We start from the raw sequence: 16,573 nt of genomic DNA on the forward strand, positions 1-16,573 counted from the left end.
TCTCTCCTTTTCCTTCACCTTCTGTATCTTCACTGTGCTGCTGTCTCCTCATGCAAGCTTCGAGTCCAGGAATCATCACCGACTGCCCTCCTTTTCACTCGGTCCCACCAGTCACCACATCCTGCCCATTGTAATTCTAAGATACATTCTCCTCTTCACTCGTCTGCATTTTGGTTACCATTGCTGGGTGTCGGACCACCATAGCGTCCAGCCTGCTCTCCTGTAGCAGGCTTCTAGCTCATGAGCCTTTCTCTGGTCTGATCCCCTACAAATCTGTGCTCCACCCAGATGCTAGAGAGATTGTTCTAGTTAGCTATTGCTACATAAAGAAAGACTGCAGGACTCAGCCACTTAACATAATAGTTTGGGCAGGGATGAGTAAGGACAGCTGGTCTCTGCTGCATATGGCCGCAGCTGGCCTTGCTCGAAGGCTGGCTGTGACTCTGCCACTGCAGAGTTCACTCACATATCTGGCGTCCGGCGCTGGCTGTTAGTTGGGACTTGAGCTGGGGCCATCAGTGGGAACACCTACGCGTGGCTTCTTCATGTGGCTGCGTGTGCTTCCCCACAGAATGTTGGTTGGGTGGCAAGAGCAACGTCCGGAAAGAGGGACAGGAAGTGGGGGCCGCCATTTTCTTAAGACCCGGCTGGGAGGCTGAGCCGTGGTGCTTTGTTTGGAAGCTCTGGAATTGGGGTGGAGATCTAGCCGACAGGTGGATCTCGCTGTCATTCCCTTGTTTACACAGGGCATTTGTGAGCTGCACTCCGTCTGCCTCTCCAGCGTCATCTGTTAATATTCCCTGCTTTGAACTTTATGCTCCAGCAAAATGGAAACTTTGGTTCCCTGCACAATTCCCTGACTTGCGTATGGCTCACTTTTTCTTACCTCTTCTGTGTACTTATTTGTCCGCTCCGCCTGGAACATCTCAACTCCCATTCCTTCACCTGTTACTTTCAATGTATCCTTTTTTAAAAAATTGATTGATTGATTGATTGATTGATTGATTTTGAGAGAGAGCAATTGGTGGAGGGGCAGAAGGAGAGAATCCCAAGGAGGCTCCTTGCTGTCAGCACAGAGCCTGACGTGGGGCTCGAACCCATAACTGAGAGATTATGACCCGAGCCGAAACCAAGAGTCGGATGCTTAACTGACTGAGCCACCCAGGTGCCCCTCAATTTATCCTTCAATTTTCATCTGAGGTGTCACTAATTCCAGGAAGCCTTCCTGAATTCTGCCTGCGTGGGTTAAGTGTCCCTCTTGGGGTTTTTGTCATGTCCTGCACGGTACTGTCTTTACCTCAAAGGTTTATTATTATTCATTTGTTTCTGCTTCACACCACTGGCTGTAGCCTCCCTGAGGGAAAGGGATGTCCCTATTCATCTTTGTACCTAGCACAGTGCCTTACACATAGTCCATTCTCCATTGGATGAATGAATAGTTAATAATTGAGTTTACTTTTTATAACAATTTTATGGTCCTCCAAACTTTAAAGCATCCCTGCTGCACTGAGGGTTCTCATTTTGCAAGCAATGAAAAGCTAAGGAAAAGACAAATAGGTCACAAACTTTCTTGGTGATACGATTAGGTATGATTTCCTATCCCTTGCCATTCTAGGTTCTAGTCCTCTAAAGGCATCTCTTTAAAATCAGTCTCATTTTCACTAAAATTTAAGTTAGTCTTCCTCTTTCAATTTTTAATTTTATCAGAAAGTTTTTCTGAGAAAAATTATAATGTCTTTGAGAGAGATATACTTCTAACATGTTTTAGATGAATTTGAGGAAAGAGTAGGGAGGTAAGACTATGCGTACACCTAGAAAATTATGAACATGTTACTGACTGAAAAGTATAATTTCTCCATCTATGAAAGGAAAATTAAATAATATCTCCAAACTCTTTTCCTCAGAGTAGTCTTTGTGAAGACAAATTAAATATACTAATCTGAGATCTGTAAAAGAAAAGTTCTTTCTGTTGAAGATTTGACTATCTCTAGGCCCTTGTTGATACTCTCTTTCTTAGGAAATTCTTGGAGCTGATCGTTAATCATTGTGCATAGTGTCTGGTAGGGCATCGTGTTGATGTGAGTCATATTGGGAACTCTCTGAGTTGATTTTCAGTTATCCTGCAAACATTTATGTGCTCCTTCTGACACTGACCTTGGAGATTCCACTGTAGGGTTCCCTAAGAGAAAAGGTTGCCTTGAATGGCCTATTTTTGTGACTGTTGGTTGTCCAATTGCCATCTCCTTGGGGGATAAAGCTTGCTCTTAGGTTTCACAGATAGCTGTGCTGAGTATGATCTGGTGATAGGTGAGGACAATAAAAAGCTCGCTCTGGGGGAAGGATCTCAGTATGTTTGAAGAACAGATGGACAGCTTGTATTTGGTGTGGGGAAATTAGGGAAGGAGGTAGGAAATGAGGATGAGAGTTGAATAGCAGGGCCAAGCCAAGAAACCAACAACTAAGAAACTGGTCAGAGAACCTGGAAAGGTAGAATACACTGTAAGTGTAAGGTTCAGCTAAGGAATTTAGATGGCAATGGATCAGACTAAGAGCTAGAAAATAGAAGCCACAGGGGTCAGAATCTCAGAGGCTGGTTGTGCTAACAGCTTACCTGGAGGCAGAACATCCCCTTGAGATGGAGACCCAGCCTAGTCTGGATGGAACCCTCCATCTGTTTATTGGGGAGTGTTGTAGGTAAGGATGTGAATGACCAGTAGTACATTCATCTGAATGTCCCCACTCCGTTTCCCTCCTTGAACCCTCTTTGGTACCCTATATAAGGCACTTGACACGGGTCATTACAAGTATAAACAACTTGTTTATACTCAACTTGTTTATACCTCAGCCTCCTCTGTTAGACAATAAACTCTTTGAGGGTAGGAACTGTGCTCAGCTGTTTTTTTTTTTTTTTTTTCCTCACTTCACTTAATATATGCCTGACATATAATGGAGACTCCATATAGGTTTGGACGAATGAATGGGTGGATGAGTGGTTAGAGAGATGGGTGGGTGGGTAGAGAATGGCATCTGTGTAGCCTGTTCATAGAGATAAGGATTGAACATTCTTTCATTCAAGATGAAAGGGAAATACAGGACTCTATTCCCAGAATAATAGGGCAAGTGGATGGATACAGAACCATTTATGCAGAAAATCTAGGAAGACAGTAATGAGAATGTCATTCTTACTCCCATCATATTCAGTGGAGACCCTTAAGTACAAATAATACTTTTCTGAGATTTCTCATAGCTTTATAACTCTTTTGTCTTTTATTATTAGCTCCCATTTTGCTTTATTATTAGCAACTAAAATAGTACCCTAAAAACAAAAAATTATCCTATGCTCTTATAGCTAATAGTATTAGTGGCCCTTAGCAAATACTACTAGATGGCAACATTAACCAAGAGTGGTTGATGTAGAAATGGAATTGAAATGTTTGAATTACAGATTTTTTTCTAAATTAGAATTCAAATGGAATTTAGATTTTATTAATACTTATGTATGGTTATAAATTCCATAATCACACAATCATGACAAATAGATTTATATATTATAAAGAATGTTCAGAAACAATGAAACTAATTAAAAAAAAAAAAACTCTTCAATACCCTTTATTTTCTTTTTGGATTTGCAATTAGGTGGAGATTGGAGATTTTGAAAGACCCTTTTCAACTCCAGCAGGGCATGTTCCTAATCAGTGCAAAGCAAATCAAACTCTAAAACAAGTCATAGAAAAATTTTATCCTAAAAGGTATAGAGATGACTCCTCTGAAGAACAGTTAAGGTAAGGAAGTACTTGTGACTCTTTAAGGGTAGAGTCACACTGGTCTCTTGGTGATATTTTTCTGTTCAAATTTTAATGATGAAAATCATTATACATGATCATTTTCTTAAGATTTTTTAATACTGTTGACTACCAAGAGGTTATCGATCTTCTTATTTAAGATGGGCCTAGAAACTTGAGAATCCGTATTTAAAGTTTTAAAGAAAAGATGTTTACCTTAAGTTGGAAGATCTACTTTTCATTTGATCTTATTCATTCTTGTCCAAATTAACCCTACTAATAAAAAGAAAAAAAAAATGGCCAGTACTGTGTTTAGTGTTATGAAGTGTTTACCAAAAAGTTGTATCTCTTGGGGTATTCTATTATAAACAGATTAGAATAAAAACAAACTATCTGCCTACACAAGATTTTTTTAATATAAATTTTTAATTGAATTCAACTAATTTGGAATTTTGGTTTTAGAGACTATATGAAGAAAGGGTAATTCAATTTAAAAATAGAGGCAAATCCAATTCAATGAGTTTTCTAAAATAGAAACATTTAAGATCAGGCTCTTGTCTCTGTAGAAGTAAGCAGTTGCCATTGTGATTTTTTTTAAGGCATCTCCCCTGCAGCTAACATCTCTCTAAGCCAGGGGTGGTAGTACCTAAAATTCCCCCATTAGGGATTCATTCTTTGGTTTCAATGTCTTGTACTTCTCTTTAAAAATGAAAGCCATTCCAATGAGAAATTACCTTTTAAAACTAATTTACACTAAGGTTTGATGTTAGCTTATCAGACTTTTTTTAACTTTGCCCAATGGGGGTGGGAGATGGGGAACTTGGGTCATGCTGAAAGCACTAATAGTATGAGAATTTAGTGAGAGGAATGTGCCAAAAGGACAAGGGTGGACAGTGGTGAGATGGGAGTCACAAGATCACAGCTCCTCCTGGGTGACACCTCAGTACCCCCATTGTCCTAGGATTGGCTCAAGGAGAGCTTTGCCTTGGGAGGAGGATACACTGTTTATGTTTTTGTTTTTGCTTTTGCGTTTTCGTTTCTGTTCTTTTCTTAGGCAGCTCTGCCAGCGACTGTCAACCAGATGGATGGCCCTCCGGGGACACAGTGCTGCTGATTGTGTGCGCATTTACTTGACAGTAGCCAGGAAGTGGCCATTCTTTGGTGCCAAGTTATTTCTTGCAAAAGTAAGAAAGGATGGGAGGGAGATGCGGAATAGAAACGTTCACCTGTATAGTTGCCCCTGTGCAGTTCACTGAAGTAAAACAGTGACCACGGTGACCCCAAGTTTAGTATATCCGGCTTTTAAAAAGAAAATAAGGCGGGATGCCTGGGCTGCTCAGTCTGTTGAGCATCTGACTCTTGATTTCAGCTCAGGTCATGATCTCAGGGTTGTGGGATCGAGCCCTGCATTGGGCTCCAAGTTGAGTGTGGAGCCTGCTTAAGATTCTCTGTCTCTCTCCCTCTGCCCCTCTCCCCCGCTCACACCCTCCCTCTCTAAAATAAATGTAAAAAGAAAAGAAAAGAAAACCATGAAGGGACACTAAGGAAAGGGCAGGAGTGTCACCAGCTTCTCCGTCTTGCCGCCAACCTTAAGTCACCTGCATTCTGCAGGCTCATCACTAGACTGAAGGCAGCAGCTGAACTCCACTTTCTTGTCCGCATCCATGCATCCTCTCACCCATTTATCATTTACTCTCTCACTCGTTTGCTTGTTTATTTAATGTCTGGTGACTTCTGTTTGCCAAACATTATGTATCTAGAGATACATAAGCCCATGGTTTCAGATGGGTTGTACCCAAACTTCCGGGACCCCACAATCCAGTGTTGCAACAGGCCCGCAAACAAGCACTGTAGAGTGAACATGGTTAAGAGTGACAGGGACAGGGCGCTGTGGGAATACTGAGGAAGGAGAGGTGAGCCCTGCCAGCAGGTGGCCAGCCCAATCCCCAAGAGAAGAACTGTACTTTTTGAACTCTTCTTTCTGTGGAACCATGTCACTTTATAGTCTCTCAGGCTCCTAAAATACTCCTTGTTTTGTGGTATATGTGTGTCTGTGTTTGGTCTGTCCTTGTTAATAAGTTGTAGGCATCTTGAGGGTGTAGACTCACTGATCCTGAAATCCTCATCTTGTGCACACCGTTATTCTTTGCATATAAATACCACGTAATACATTTTTGCTGAATAGCTGTGCCACTTTGGGCAAGTCAGTTAGCCTCTCTGAATCTCATTTTTATCATCTGTAAGTGACAACTCAGACGAGAAAAGTAAAATCTAGGGTATCTTCTCATTCTAATTCCATGAGTGACAGTATCATTGTGAGGTAAGAAATTCTACTGCTCCTGGTACTGAAAGCTGTATACTAGTGAGTAAGTGGGTGCTGTCATTATGCTTAAACATCTGTGAAATGAATATATTTGCAAGGAGTTGAACATGTTTTTTACAAATGTAAGGACTAGATTTGAACTGTAGAGTAGCATTTTACACTGAATTTTAACTCTGATTTCAGCATCGGAAGGAATACTAAATATTCTTCTTTGATTATATGCTCTGTGCTTTTTTAGCACAGAAATATTATTAAATAATGATGTAGCATTTGCTTGTTGCATGACTGGCATCTTTTCTTTACTCTTCTTTCTTTATTCTATGCAGACACCTCCTCTGCTTAATAGCATCCATCGGGGGCTGTAAGTATATATACTATCAAATACACCGTTTTAACTTTTTTCCCTATTTTAGCCGTTTTTAAGTGTACGTTTCTGTGGCATTAAGCACATTCACATTATCATGCTCCCCTCACCACCATCCATCTCCACAACTTTTTCATCTTCCCAGATTAAACCTCCATACTCCTTATTCTCCCTTCTCCCGGGGCTCTGATATCTGCCATTCTGCTTCCTGTTCTGTGTATTTGACTGCTCTAGAAACCTCATGTAAGAGGAATCATACAATATTTGTCCTTTTGTGATTGGCTTCTTTTTCTTTTTTTCTTTTTTTAAATTATTACTATTTTTTCATTTAAATCCAAGTTAGTTAACATATAGTGTAATAATAATTTCAGGAATAGAATTTAGTGATTCATCACTTACATATGATACTCAGTGCTCATCCCAACAAGTGCCCTCCCTAATGCCCCTTGCTGATTTAGCCCATCCCCCCACCCACAACCCCTCCAGAAACCCTCAGTTTGTTCTCTGTATTTAAGAGTATCTTACGGTTTGTCTCCCTCTCTGTTTTTTATATTATTTTTGCTTCCCTTCCCTATGTTCATCTGTTTTCAATCTTAAATTCCACATATGAGTGAAATCATATGATATTTGTCTTTCTCTGACCAAATAATTTCGCTTAGCATAATACCCTCTAGTTCCATCCATGTTGTTGCAAATGGCAAGATTTCATTCTTTTTAATCGCTGAGTAGTATTCCATTTTACATGCATACCCCATCTTCTTTATCCATTCATCAGTCGATGGACATTTGGGCTCTTTCCATAATTTGGCTATTGTCAACAGTGCTGCTATAAACATTGGGGTGCAAGTGTCCGTCCGAATCAGCATTTTTGTATCCTTTGGATAAATACCTACTAGTGCAGTTGCTGGGTTGTAGTGTAGTTCTGTTTTTAACTTTTTGAGGAACCTCCACACTGTTTTCCAGAGTGCCTACACTAGTTTACATTCCCCCCCAACAGTGCAGAAGGGTTCCTCTTTCTCTACATCCTTGTGATTGGCTTATTTTTCTATGCAGAATGTCTTCAAGGTTCATCCAGTGTTGTAACGTGTGTCCAAATTTCCTTCTTTTTAAAAGCTGAATAATATTCCATTGCATGTATATGCCATGTTTTGTTTGACCAAAGGGCAATAAAAACAACATTTTGTTTGTCAAAGGACTGGGGGGTTCAATGGCTTAGGTTAAATGGCATCATATATATATGTGTGTGTGTGTGTGTGTGTGTGTGTGTGTGTGTGTGTGAATATATGTATATACACACATACATATATATATTTTTTAATTGTTTAAAAAGAGAGAGAGAGAGAACATGAGCACGGGGAGGGGCAGAGGGAAAGAGAGAGAATGCCAAGCAGGCTCACACAGCCTGGAGCCCGATGCAGGGCTCAATCCCTGGGATCATGACCTGAGCTGAAATCAAGAGTCGGACACTTCACTGACTGAGCCCCCCAGGCACCCCAGCATCCTTTTAATGCTTGCCTCTCCTTAGCAAACAGACTCTCAGTAGATAGTAACCCAGGGGTTTTTATACATGAGATTCTGATAACTTTTACCTTATACAAATATAGTATATGTATAAATACTACAGATTCATCCCAGTTGCTTATCTATGGCCTCAGCATACTTTCATAAGGTTTAGGAGAAGTAGTTAAGTTTTTGTTAGAATTTTAGTCATTGTTAAATTCACTTATTGTTGAGCAATCGTTGTGGAATGCTCGAAAACATTCATGGGTTTTAATTGGGGTTTAGTGGTGAGAGATTCTTTTTATTAATATAATTTCATTGTTTTTTACAGTAAGGAATTTAGTGGAAAATTTGGTATTTCTCATTACCATTCATCACACAGTTTCATCTTTTCTTTTTATTCTATCATTATGAGTCATTTGAGTGTCAGATTTAATAAACTTTCAGAAAAAGTATGTATTTACACACCTTAGAAACACACATGTATTTTGTTTCATTAGGATTTTGGTCCTCATAGAAACCCTACAAGCTTATTAACTCTTAGCCTCTTAACACAAAAGAAAAATAAGATGTAAACACTGTTGTTCCATGTTAAAGATGAGGAAATTGAGCCTCAGAGAGATTCAGTAGTGTTTCCAATTGTACAGCTAATAAATGGCAGATTGAGAACGCAGACCCAGGTCCCCTGCTGTCAGATTCACTGCTCTTTCCATTACATGCCACCGCCTCTGCCCCAGGAGAGATTTTTTCCCCCTGTAGGTTTCGTGTTCTCTTTTTTCTCCTTCAGGAGATATTTTTAATAAAAATAAGTTGCTGTTGTTGTTGTTGCAAATGTTGCACTGCATTGTGACTAAAAACTATTTCTGTGATTTGGTTAGCGTTTATTATGTTTTCATCTCTTCACAGCCCATAACTCCATCACCACTCGGAAGTACTGTCATGTGGCTGGCTATCCACGAGGATGGCTTAAGCGTCTTAGAATACAATTCCATGGTAAGATTAAGTTGCACGTTGAGTCAACTGTTTGCATTGCTCAATGTACATACACAGAAGGTAATGATCTCTTCATACGCTTTTTCTTATACACAGATAACATCCTTCCTTTCTAAAAAAAATTTTTTGAACGTTTATTTTTTTCAGAGACAGAGAGGGACAAAGTATGAATGGGGGTAGGGGCAGAGAGAGGGAGACACAGAATCCAGAGCAGGCGCCAGGCTCTGAGCTGTCAGCACAGGGCTCAAACCCACGAACCGTTAGATCAATACCTGAGCCACAGTCTGATGCTTAAACAACTGAGCCACCCAAGTGCTCCCATAACATTCTTCCTAATACTATCATGAATAGTCATTTTTACAAATACAACTGTGATTGTTATTTAATCTTTTAAAACAAGATTAGACGGGTTTTGAATTGCATATGAGGAAAATACTAAATACCATGACTAAATTGCAACCATGGTTGTATTCATAAAACAACTATTCATTTATAGTGTTAGGAAGATTGCTTCCTGTGTAAATGAGAATCTTTAAGATAACATTAATGTAGGGGCACCTGGGTGGCTCAGTTGGTTAAGTGCCCAACTCTTGGTTTCGGCTCAGGTCATGATCTCATGGTTCATGAGATCGAGCCTGGGGTTGGGCTCTGCACTGACAGCATGGAGCCTGCTTGGGATTCTCTCTCTCTCCTCCTCTCTTTCTGCCCCTCCCCTGCTCTCTCTCTTTCTTCAAAAAAATAAAAAATAAATAAAAGAATGGTGATATCTAGTGTTAGCAAGACTACAGTGCTGGGAATATAACTGGACATAACTTTTCCCCAGGAGAATTTGGAAATATTCTCAAAATTGTCCTTACTTTTTTGAAGTAACAATTCCTCTAATTGAGATTTACAACTAAAGAAATAATTAGCTATGTGTATTATGAAACATGTCAGAATACATGCATTGAAGTATTGTTCAAGATAGTAACAAATAAAAAATGATTTAAATTTCCTGCAATAAGAGATTGGTTAAATAAAAGATTATCTATAAAATCATTTCAAATAATGTTATACAAGTATATTTGTTGTCATGGGAAGATATTTATAATTTGTTGTTAAATTTAAAAAGAAGCAGAATCCTGAACAATATGCACCATACTATTTCTGTTTATATATATCAAAATCTATATATCAGGGTGAACCATATAGTTTTGCCGATATTTGACCGACCATTTTTTACCTTAGAAAGTATCAGTTTCAAAAAAAAAAAGTATCAGTTTCACATGGTTCAACCTAATATGTATAGAGAGAGATCTTGAAGGACATTTACAAAGGTATTAACCGTGTTCTTCTACTGGATGCTGGAATATAGGTGCTTTTGATTTTCTTTTTGTATTTTCTGCAGTGAGTTATTTGTCTGCAGTGAGTTATTACTTCAGAATCAAACTATATTTTAATTATAAACGTAAATGATGCCTCCATAAAATTAGTACATTACTATTTTAAATTATAACAGATTTTCTTTTAGAAAATAATTTTTTGTATTATATGTAATTAATACCAGCATTTTTCTTTTTTAGTGAAGTATAGTTAACATATAATGTTAAGTTAGTTTCATTGATATCAGCATTTTAATGGAAATATATGCTATTAATCATTTCTCATCTTTCTTTGAAAGTAAAGAGTATATAAGATATTAACTTTTTCTTCTCTTTGAAGAGGTTAATAATCAGCTATGTGTACAAGAGTCTAATGACCTTTGGAGGTCATCAAGATGATTTTATGATAGTCATTAACAATACACATTCAAAGGACAAACCAACAGAGAAATTACTTTTTGCCATGGCAAAACCCAAGGTGAGTAGAAGCCTTTCTACCAGCTTTTTTTATACTAGTTTTTTCATGCTAATACATTTATTGTGCAAAAAGTAGGTTGCAGATGGGAAAACAGACTTACTTACAATCAGACAATCCTAGGTCTAAATTCTGGCTTACCTCATCTTGCTAAGTTTTGGTTTCCTCCTCTAAAAAATTATAGGAGGCTACCTATTTTTTTTTTGGCTTAAGAATTAAATGATGGAATTGTTAAAATGCCTTAGCCCAATGCCTGGTATACAGAAGGTTCAAAATAAGTGGTCTTGATGTAAGTTGTTGTCAGGTACCTTTTACCCATTATCTTATTTACTTGGGGTAATTCAAGTTACGGACTCATTAGTGGGAAGAGCGAGGTTTTATAATTAAGACTTTACTTGTCCTTTGTAGTTTTAACATCGATAAGTAAAAACAATAAATACAAGGGCTACATTTTAGTATGTAATTCCAGTTTTTGTAAAAAGAATGAAGCATCGAGTTCCCTAAAACTTTAAAATTGTCTTAAAATTATCAACCAAAAGAGACTACTTTTTTAGAATCGGACACCTTTTTTTCAATAGCAGACACTGAAGCAAAGGCCAGTAAGTGCAGAAGATTGAGACATACTCAGGACTTCACCTAGTCTCAATAAAAAGTTGATATTATGCACTGAGGTTCTTGATTCACATACGCACACATAATTGGCAGCCTGTGCTACTGTCACATTTTTTACCGTCACAAAACATTGCCGCTACATTTGATTGATTGTTAAGATCCACTCTTCCGCCGGTTTAAGCAGCAGGAGAACGTGTCAGTGCCTTGATGGTGCTGAACATGTAAGTACTTCACGGATCTGGAGAGGAGGGGATTCTGCTAGCCTGGGCACTTGCACATATGGAGACCACCAGCCCCTTCCTCTTTTGAAAGTGATGAGAACTTCTCCGGAGCATTAACGAGTCTATTTTTCTTGCTTTAGATTCTTGAAATCACTCTTTTGATCGCCAGTTACATAAACAACTTCCATCAGCAAAAGGCAGCCTTTCACCACCTCTCTGCTCCGGCTCTGCTCTCAGCCAAGACCCGGGGGCCGGAAGCCAGGGCAGCGGGAGGCCAGCCCCTGCTGTCTAGCAGCAGACCGACCAAAGGCCCCACTCTGCTCTGAAAGCTCGGGAGCCTGAACCCTCACTCCCGTCCTCCAGCCAATGGCTGCATCAGCTGCAGATAAGTGCGTTGACACACTGGCAGTGTTGCGCCCACACTGGTTTTCCAAACTTCAAAAACGTGGGCGTTTCTCTCTTTCATTTGATCCTTAAATATTCAAATGAACACGACTAATGAACCATAAGCACAAAATTCGCCCACGTGCTGATATTCTCGTAGATTAAATGGGTTAGAATTCATCATTTTTTCCACCTCCTTTGTCCCTTGCCATCAGACACATCATGCAGTGTGGCATTGTGTTGTCTCTTGAAAAAAATATTCTGGCAAAGGGAGCTACCAAACTCCCATTTGGCAAACCAGTTAATTATTTGGAAGCGCTCGCTGCCAAAAAATTAAGTGCTGTGATTAAGTGTGCTTTTAATGAACGATATGGTGTTTGGAAGGACGTGTACAGTGTCAGCAACAGCTGCAGGGTGCTGTTTAGTGGCACAGTTTTAGAGCCGGCACAGTGCTTGTGGCACTAGGAATCACCGTGAGAAAACAAGAGTTAGGTAACCAGAGCCTCCTGTGTGGTATTAGAAAGTGCAGCCTGTCACCTTTTCGGATCACTGGAGTGTAAAGTTTAAAACGAGACAGTGACTCCTCACATTCCTTGGCTATTACTGGATGGCCCGAGTTCACTGGAATATTGCCCACATTTCCTTGCATTTGGTGCTGGGTCATCTTGACCTCATTTTGTTAAATAACATCTTTGAAAACAAACAGATGCTTAAAACTTTGCCCTCGTATAGTCATTTTTAATTATGGTTTTAGTATAAATGTCCCCAAAGTATATTTTAAAAGAAAAGAGAAAGAATTCTTCTGTCAAAGGAGGTAAACTTTTAGTTGAAAGAGTCTAGAAATGTGTTACTTTGCTGGAATACGTGAGTGGTCAGTTCGTTCCAGTATGTGCCAAAACAAAGTAATTAGTATTCATGATAAAAATGAAACTGTGATAAGACATGAAAATTATATTATAAAACTGTTTAATTGCAATAGTATTCATGAGTATACTTAATTTTATTTATGTGGAGAATATTTGTATTTATTTTTTGGACATGTATTTATCAATTTGTGTGTGGTATTTGTTTTTTTTTAACCAATTTGAAAAAAAAAATGTTAGCTGCTGATTTAATTTGTTGGCAGAGCCTTCATAGTTTCCTCTTTGCTGCTTTCTCCCTATGGCAATATACTGTTGTCACACTAAGACTTTTGAAAATATTCCATCTCATATTAGCATCCTTCGAAAGGGCAGAGCCAAGAAATACACTGCTCAGCTAAGATTTTTGCTTTATTGGGAATGACAAAAAGAAGGTCAAAAAACCCATAGAAATAGATTTCCATTTACTATTTCCCCAAATCTTTTGAGCCACAGCCACTCTCTGCATAAGCAAGTTGATTTTTGAGAATAAACAAGTTACCAATTTGCGATGATTCTCAGGAGTCTTTTGGCTGGCATCCAATAGAGTTTCTTAGTTCCCAGGAAACTGTTCAGTAATCACTAGTTGGTAAGCCAGAGAGGCTTGGCAGAGCTTACATCTGTGTGAGGACTGTATTCCCAGGCAATAGCTACTTCACCATCGGGTAAGCACACCCCACTCCAAATCTTCTCATTTGAACAAGTAGTGAAGGCTTAGCTTAAATGGTGGCATTTATTTTTGATAGAACAGAGATAAAATATTTTGATGGAAAGAAATCAATTTTCTGTAACTGATGATGTGAAAATTTTATTTTCTGGGAAATTACTTATATAGCCATTTAAAAAATTCAAAGTATGTTATTATGATTGGTTACAAGAGAATAACGTTACATGTTTAATTGTCATATTTGTCTCCTATCATTTTCTTCCCTTTCAATCATAATAAATGATTTACAAAACCCATTTTGAGCATTATCTTTTGAATACTCTTCGAGAAATACCTAATGTTTTCATTGTCAAAGCTGAGGTGTACTACTAGTGAAAATGGTAGTTATTACCTCCTTCTCTTGCATTCATGCTTTGTCTTCAGTGTTGCTTTGTTTTATCCGTATAAAAGGAAGCTGTTTTGGCAAATTGTAACTTTAAGATGTATGTATGCATATTGACACATATACAATATGTATAAATTGTGGGGTTCTCCTGTGATTTCATAATAAGCTCCATAAGTAGCTTATTTCAAGCTAATTGATGGGCTGTGTTTTAAACATTTATTGTAAATGTTCTGGGTTTTGTTTGTTTGTTTGTTTGTTTGTTTGTTTTTATGTGTGTGTGTCCTTAAAGTCAAATAGTGTCATAGCTTGGAAATGAATTTAACTTTCAGTTTACAGGAAAAGTTAGTCACAACTTATAAAGAGTCTTTCTTCTGAAAATGTGTTTATAAGTTGACTATCTGAAAATTTTTTCCAAAGGAAAAAATACATGGTGGCCAGGATCCTAGAACAATACACTTAAACTATAATTGTACTGTAGTATAATCCTGAAGAATTAGCCACATAGATAATCATATTTCTCTAGACAAGGACTTTAAGTGTTCCTGGGTTGCCAAGAACATATTTCACCTGTCCACCTACCCCGTAGCTGCCATGGAATTTGGACTTCCCCAGTGCGGAATCTCTGGCCTGATTCTTGGGGATCAAAGGCTCTAGAGAGATGTGGGGACTGAGGGAAGGGAAGTGAGAAGCAGGAATAACAGCGTGGAGAAGCTTCTCTGCTAACCAGTTCCTGTAGAAATGGTATCTCCTTTTACATTTTACCCCTATTTTCTTTTTCCTAGAAGAAGAAAGGGATTTTATTGCAATAGGAATCACTTTAAACTCCAAATTAAGGTAAAATCCACACACAGATATTTAATGTGAGGCGAGATTCATCCATATTCCAGTGAACCAAGACTTGGGCTTCTCTTGGACACTTACGTGGTAAGGTGGGTCCTACAATGAAGAGTTGCATGGACCTGGACAGAGTGTGGGGGGAGGAGATGAGAGCCACACTTGCTCTATACCATAATTTTACCTGTTTAACTTAATTTTACCCATATCATACATAGTCACAGTGATTCTGGAGGCATATTTATAATCAACATCCATCCAAAATCTTCATTGTATGCTCTATAAACATTTTTAGGCCCAATGATAGTCAAGAAACAAAAACGTACCTATAGGGCAACATCTATGAGCAAATAAATCCAAAACAAGACACAAATGTTCACCGTAGCACTTGGATACAGGGTACCCTTCCTTCCAGTGCTTTGTTAACATAGTCTAATGGTGGGTGGTATCCCTTTCTGAAGGTGTTGGTAGGGTTATATTGGTGGCTTTATTAAAATCAGACAACTCTTCTAAAGCAAAGACAACAATATAAAAAACAGACAACAAGTTTGGGGCAACTCCAAACTTTAAAACTCTTGAACATCAAAAGAAACAGCAGAGTGAAAAGGAAAACTGTAGAATGGGAGAACATAATTGTAAGTCATATATATGATAAAAGGGTTAATATCCAGAATATGTAAGGAACTAATCAATAAAATAGCTTCTTCATTCAGCAGAAAATATGCTAATTTTCTCCAGAGTGGGGCATGGCTTGATTTTCCCAATTCTAGTTTGAAAACTCCCAGAGAAAGACTCTACATGGCCCGACTCATGTTAGGTGTTTACTCTGAATCACTTCAAATGCTCATTATGAGGAGAATGCTTAAGTGACAAGAAATCTATATAGCAGGATATTATGCAGCCACCAAAGCTATGTTTATGATGGGTTTTTAAAAATGTATATGGGGAGGAGTGCCTGGGTGGCTCAATTGGTTAAGTGTCTGACTTCGGCTCAGGTCATGATCTTGCTGCTCGTAGGTTTGAACCCCACGTCAGGCTCTATGCTGACAGCTCGGAGCCTGGAGCCTGCTTCAGATTCTGTGTCTCGCTCTCTCTCTGCCCCTCCCCGACTCATGCCCTCTCTCTCTCAAAAATAAACATTTAAAAAAGTTTTAAAAATTGGTATAGGGAAATACATGTTAAAATCAGGATGTTAGCTTTACAGTAAAATCTCAACTGTAAGAGGAAAGATTAGAATGAAATTAAACACTAGAGTGTTTAATAGTCATTACTTCTGCGTTGTGCTTATTTTAGCCTATTCATTTTCTCTGTATGCTATTTTTTTCTACAAGAAGTTTATATAATTTTGAAAACAAGGGAAAAAATGTAAAAACTCTGTCACTGTCTGGGCTATTGTTAATAGCCTCCATATGGACCTACAGACACAAAACATCCTTCACACAGCTGGAAAAAATTATCTCACTGAAACTCAGGTCCAGTCATGGAACACCCCGATTTTAAAATCGTATTCTGTTTCTCGTAACCAACCCAGTGAAATCCAGGCTGCAAGATACTTCAATGTAGCCCAATCTCCCTGCCCTGTTTGCTCTTCCACCTTAGCCACTTTATGTGCTTGCACCTCGACTATTCACAATGCCACCAAATACACTCTGCACACATCTTTATTCTTCTGCACTGTTGTTTATTGCATTCAGCAAGCATCACAATACTGTCTTCTCCTCTATCACCACCATTGAAACCCTGGAGTCTTTTAGGAGTGATCCAGTAGGGGAG

The 16,573-nt window shown here is 38.6% G+C and overlaps 1 protein-coding gene across 6 annotated transcripts in view; it reads left to right on the forward strand.

The window, feature by feature from the left end:
- PLEKHH2 (pleckstrin homology, MyTH4 and FERM domain containing H2) overlaps positions 1-16,573 on the forward strand; it is a 120,731-nt gene that overhangs the window by 101,476 nt on the left and 2,682 nt on the right. For 2 of the 6 annotated variants that reach the window (XM_045445874.1, XM_045445875.1), the window contains 5 exons: positions 3,637-3,782; positions 4,837-4,966; positions 8,876-8,962; positions 10,664-10,801; positions 11,772-13,877. In XM_045445874.1, coding sequence (XP_045301830.1) covers positions 3,637-3,782; positions 4,837-4,966; positions 8,876-8,962; positions 10,664-10,801; positions 11,772-11,957 — 687 coding nt within the window. In that variant the 3' untranslated portion in view covers positions 11,958-13,877. Of the gene's footprint in view, positions 1-3,636; positions 3,783-4,836; positions 4,967-6,431; positions 6,467-8,875; positions 8,981-10,663; positions 10,802-11,771; positions 13,878-16,573 lie in introns of those variants that run through there. The other 4 variants (XM_045445876.1, XM_045445877.1, XR_006703424.1 and 1 more) reach the window with 4 other exon arrangements.

The sequence above is a fragment of the Leopardus geoffroyi genome, chromosome A3 (assembly GCF_018350155.1).
Source record: "Leopardus geoffroyi isolate Oge1 chromosome A3, O.geoffroyi_Oge1_pat1.0, whole genome shotgun sequence".
NCBI lineage: Eukaryota > Metazoa > Chordata > Mammalia > Carnivora > Felidae > Leopardus > Leopardus geoffroyi.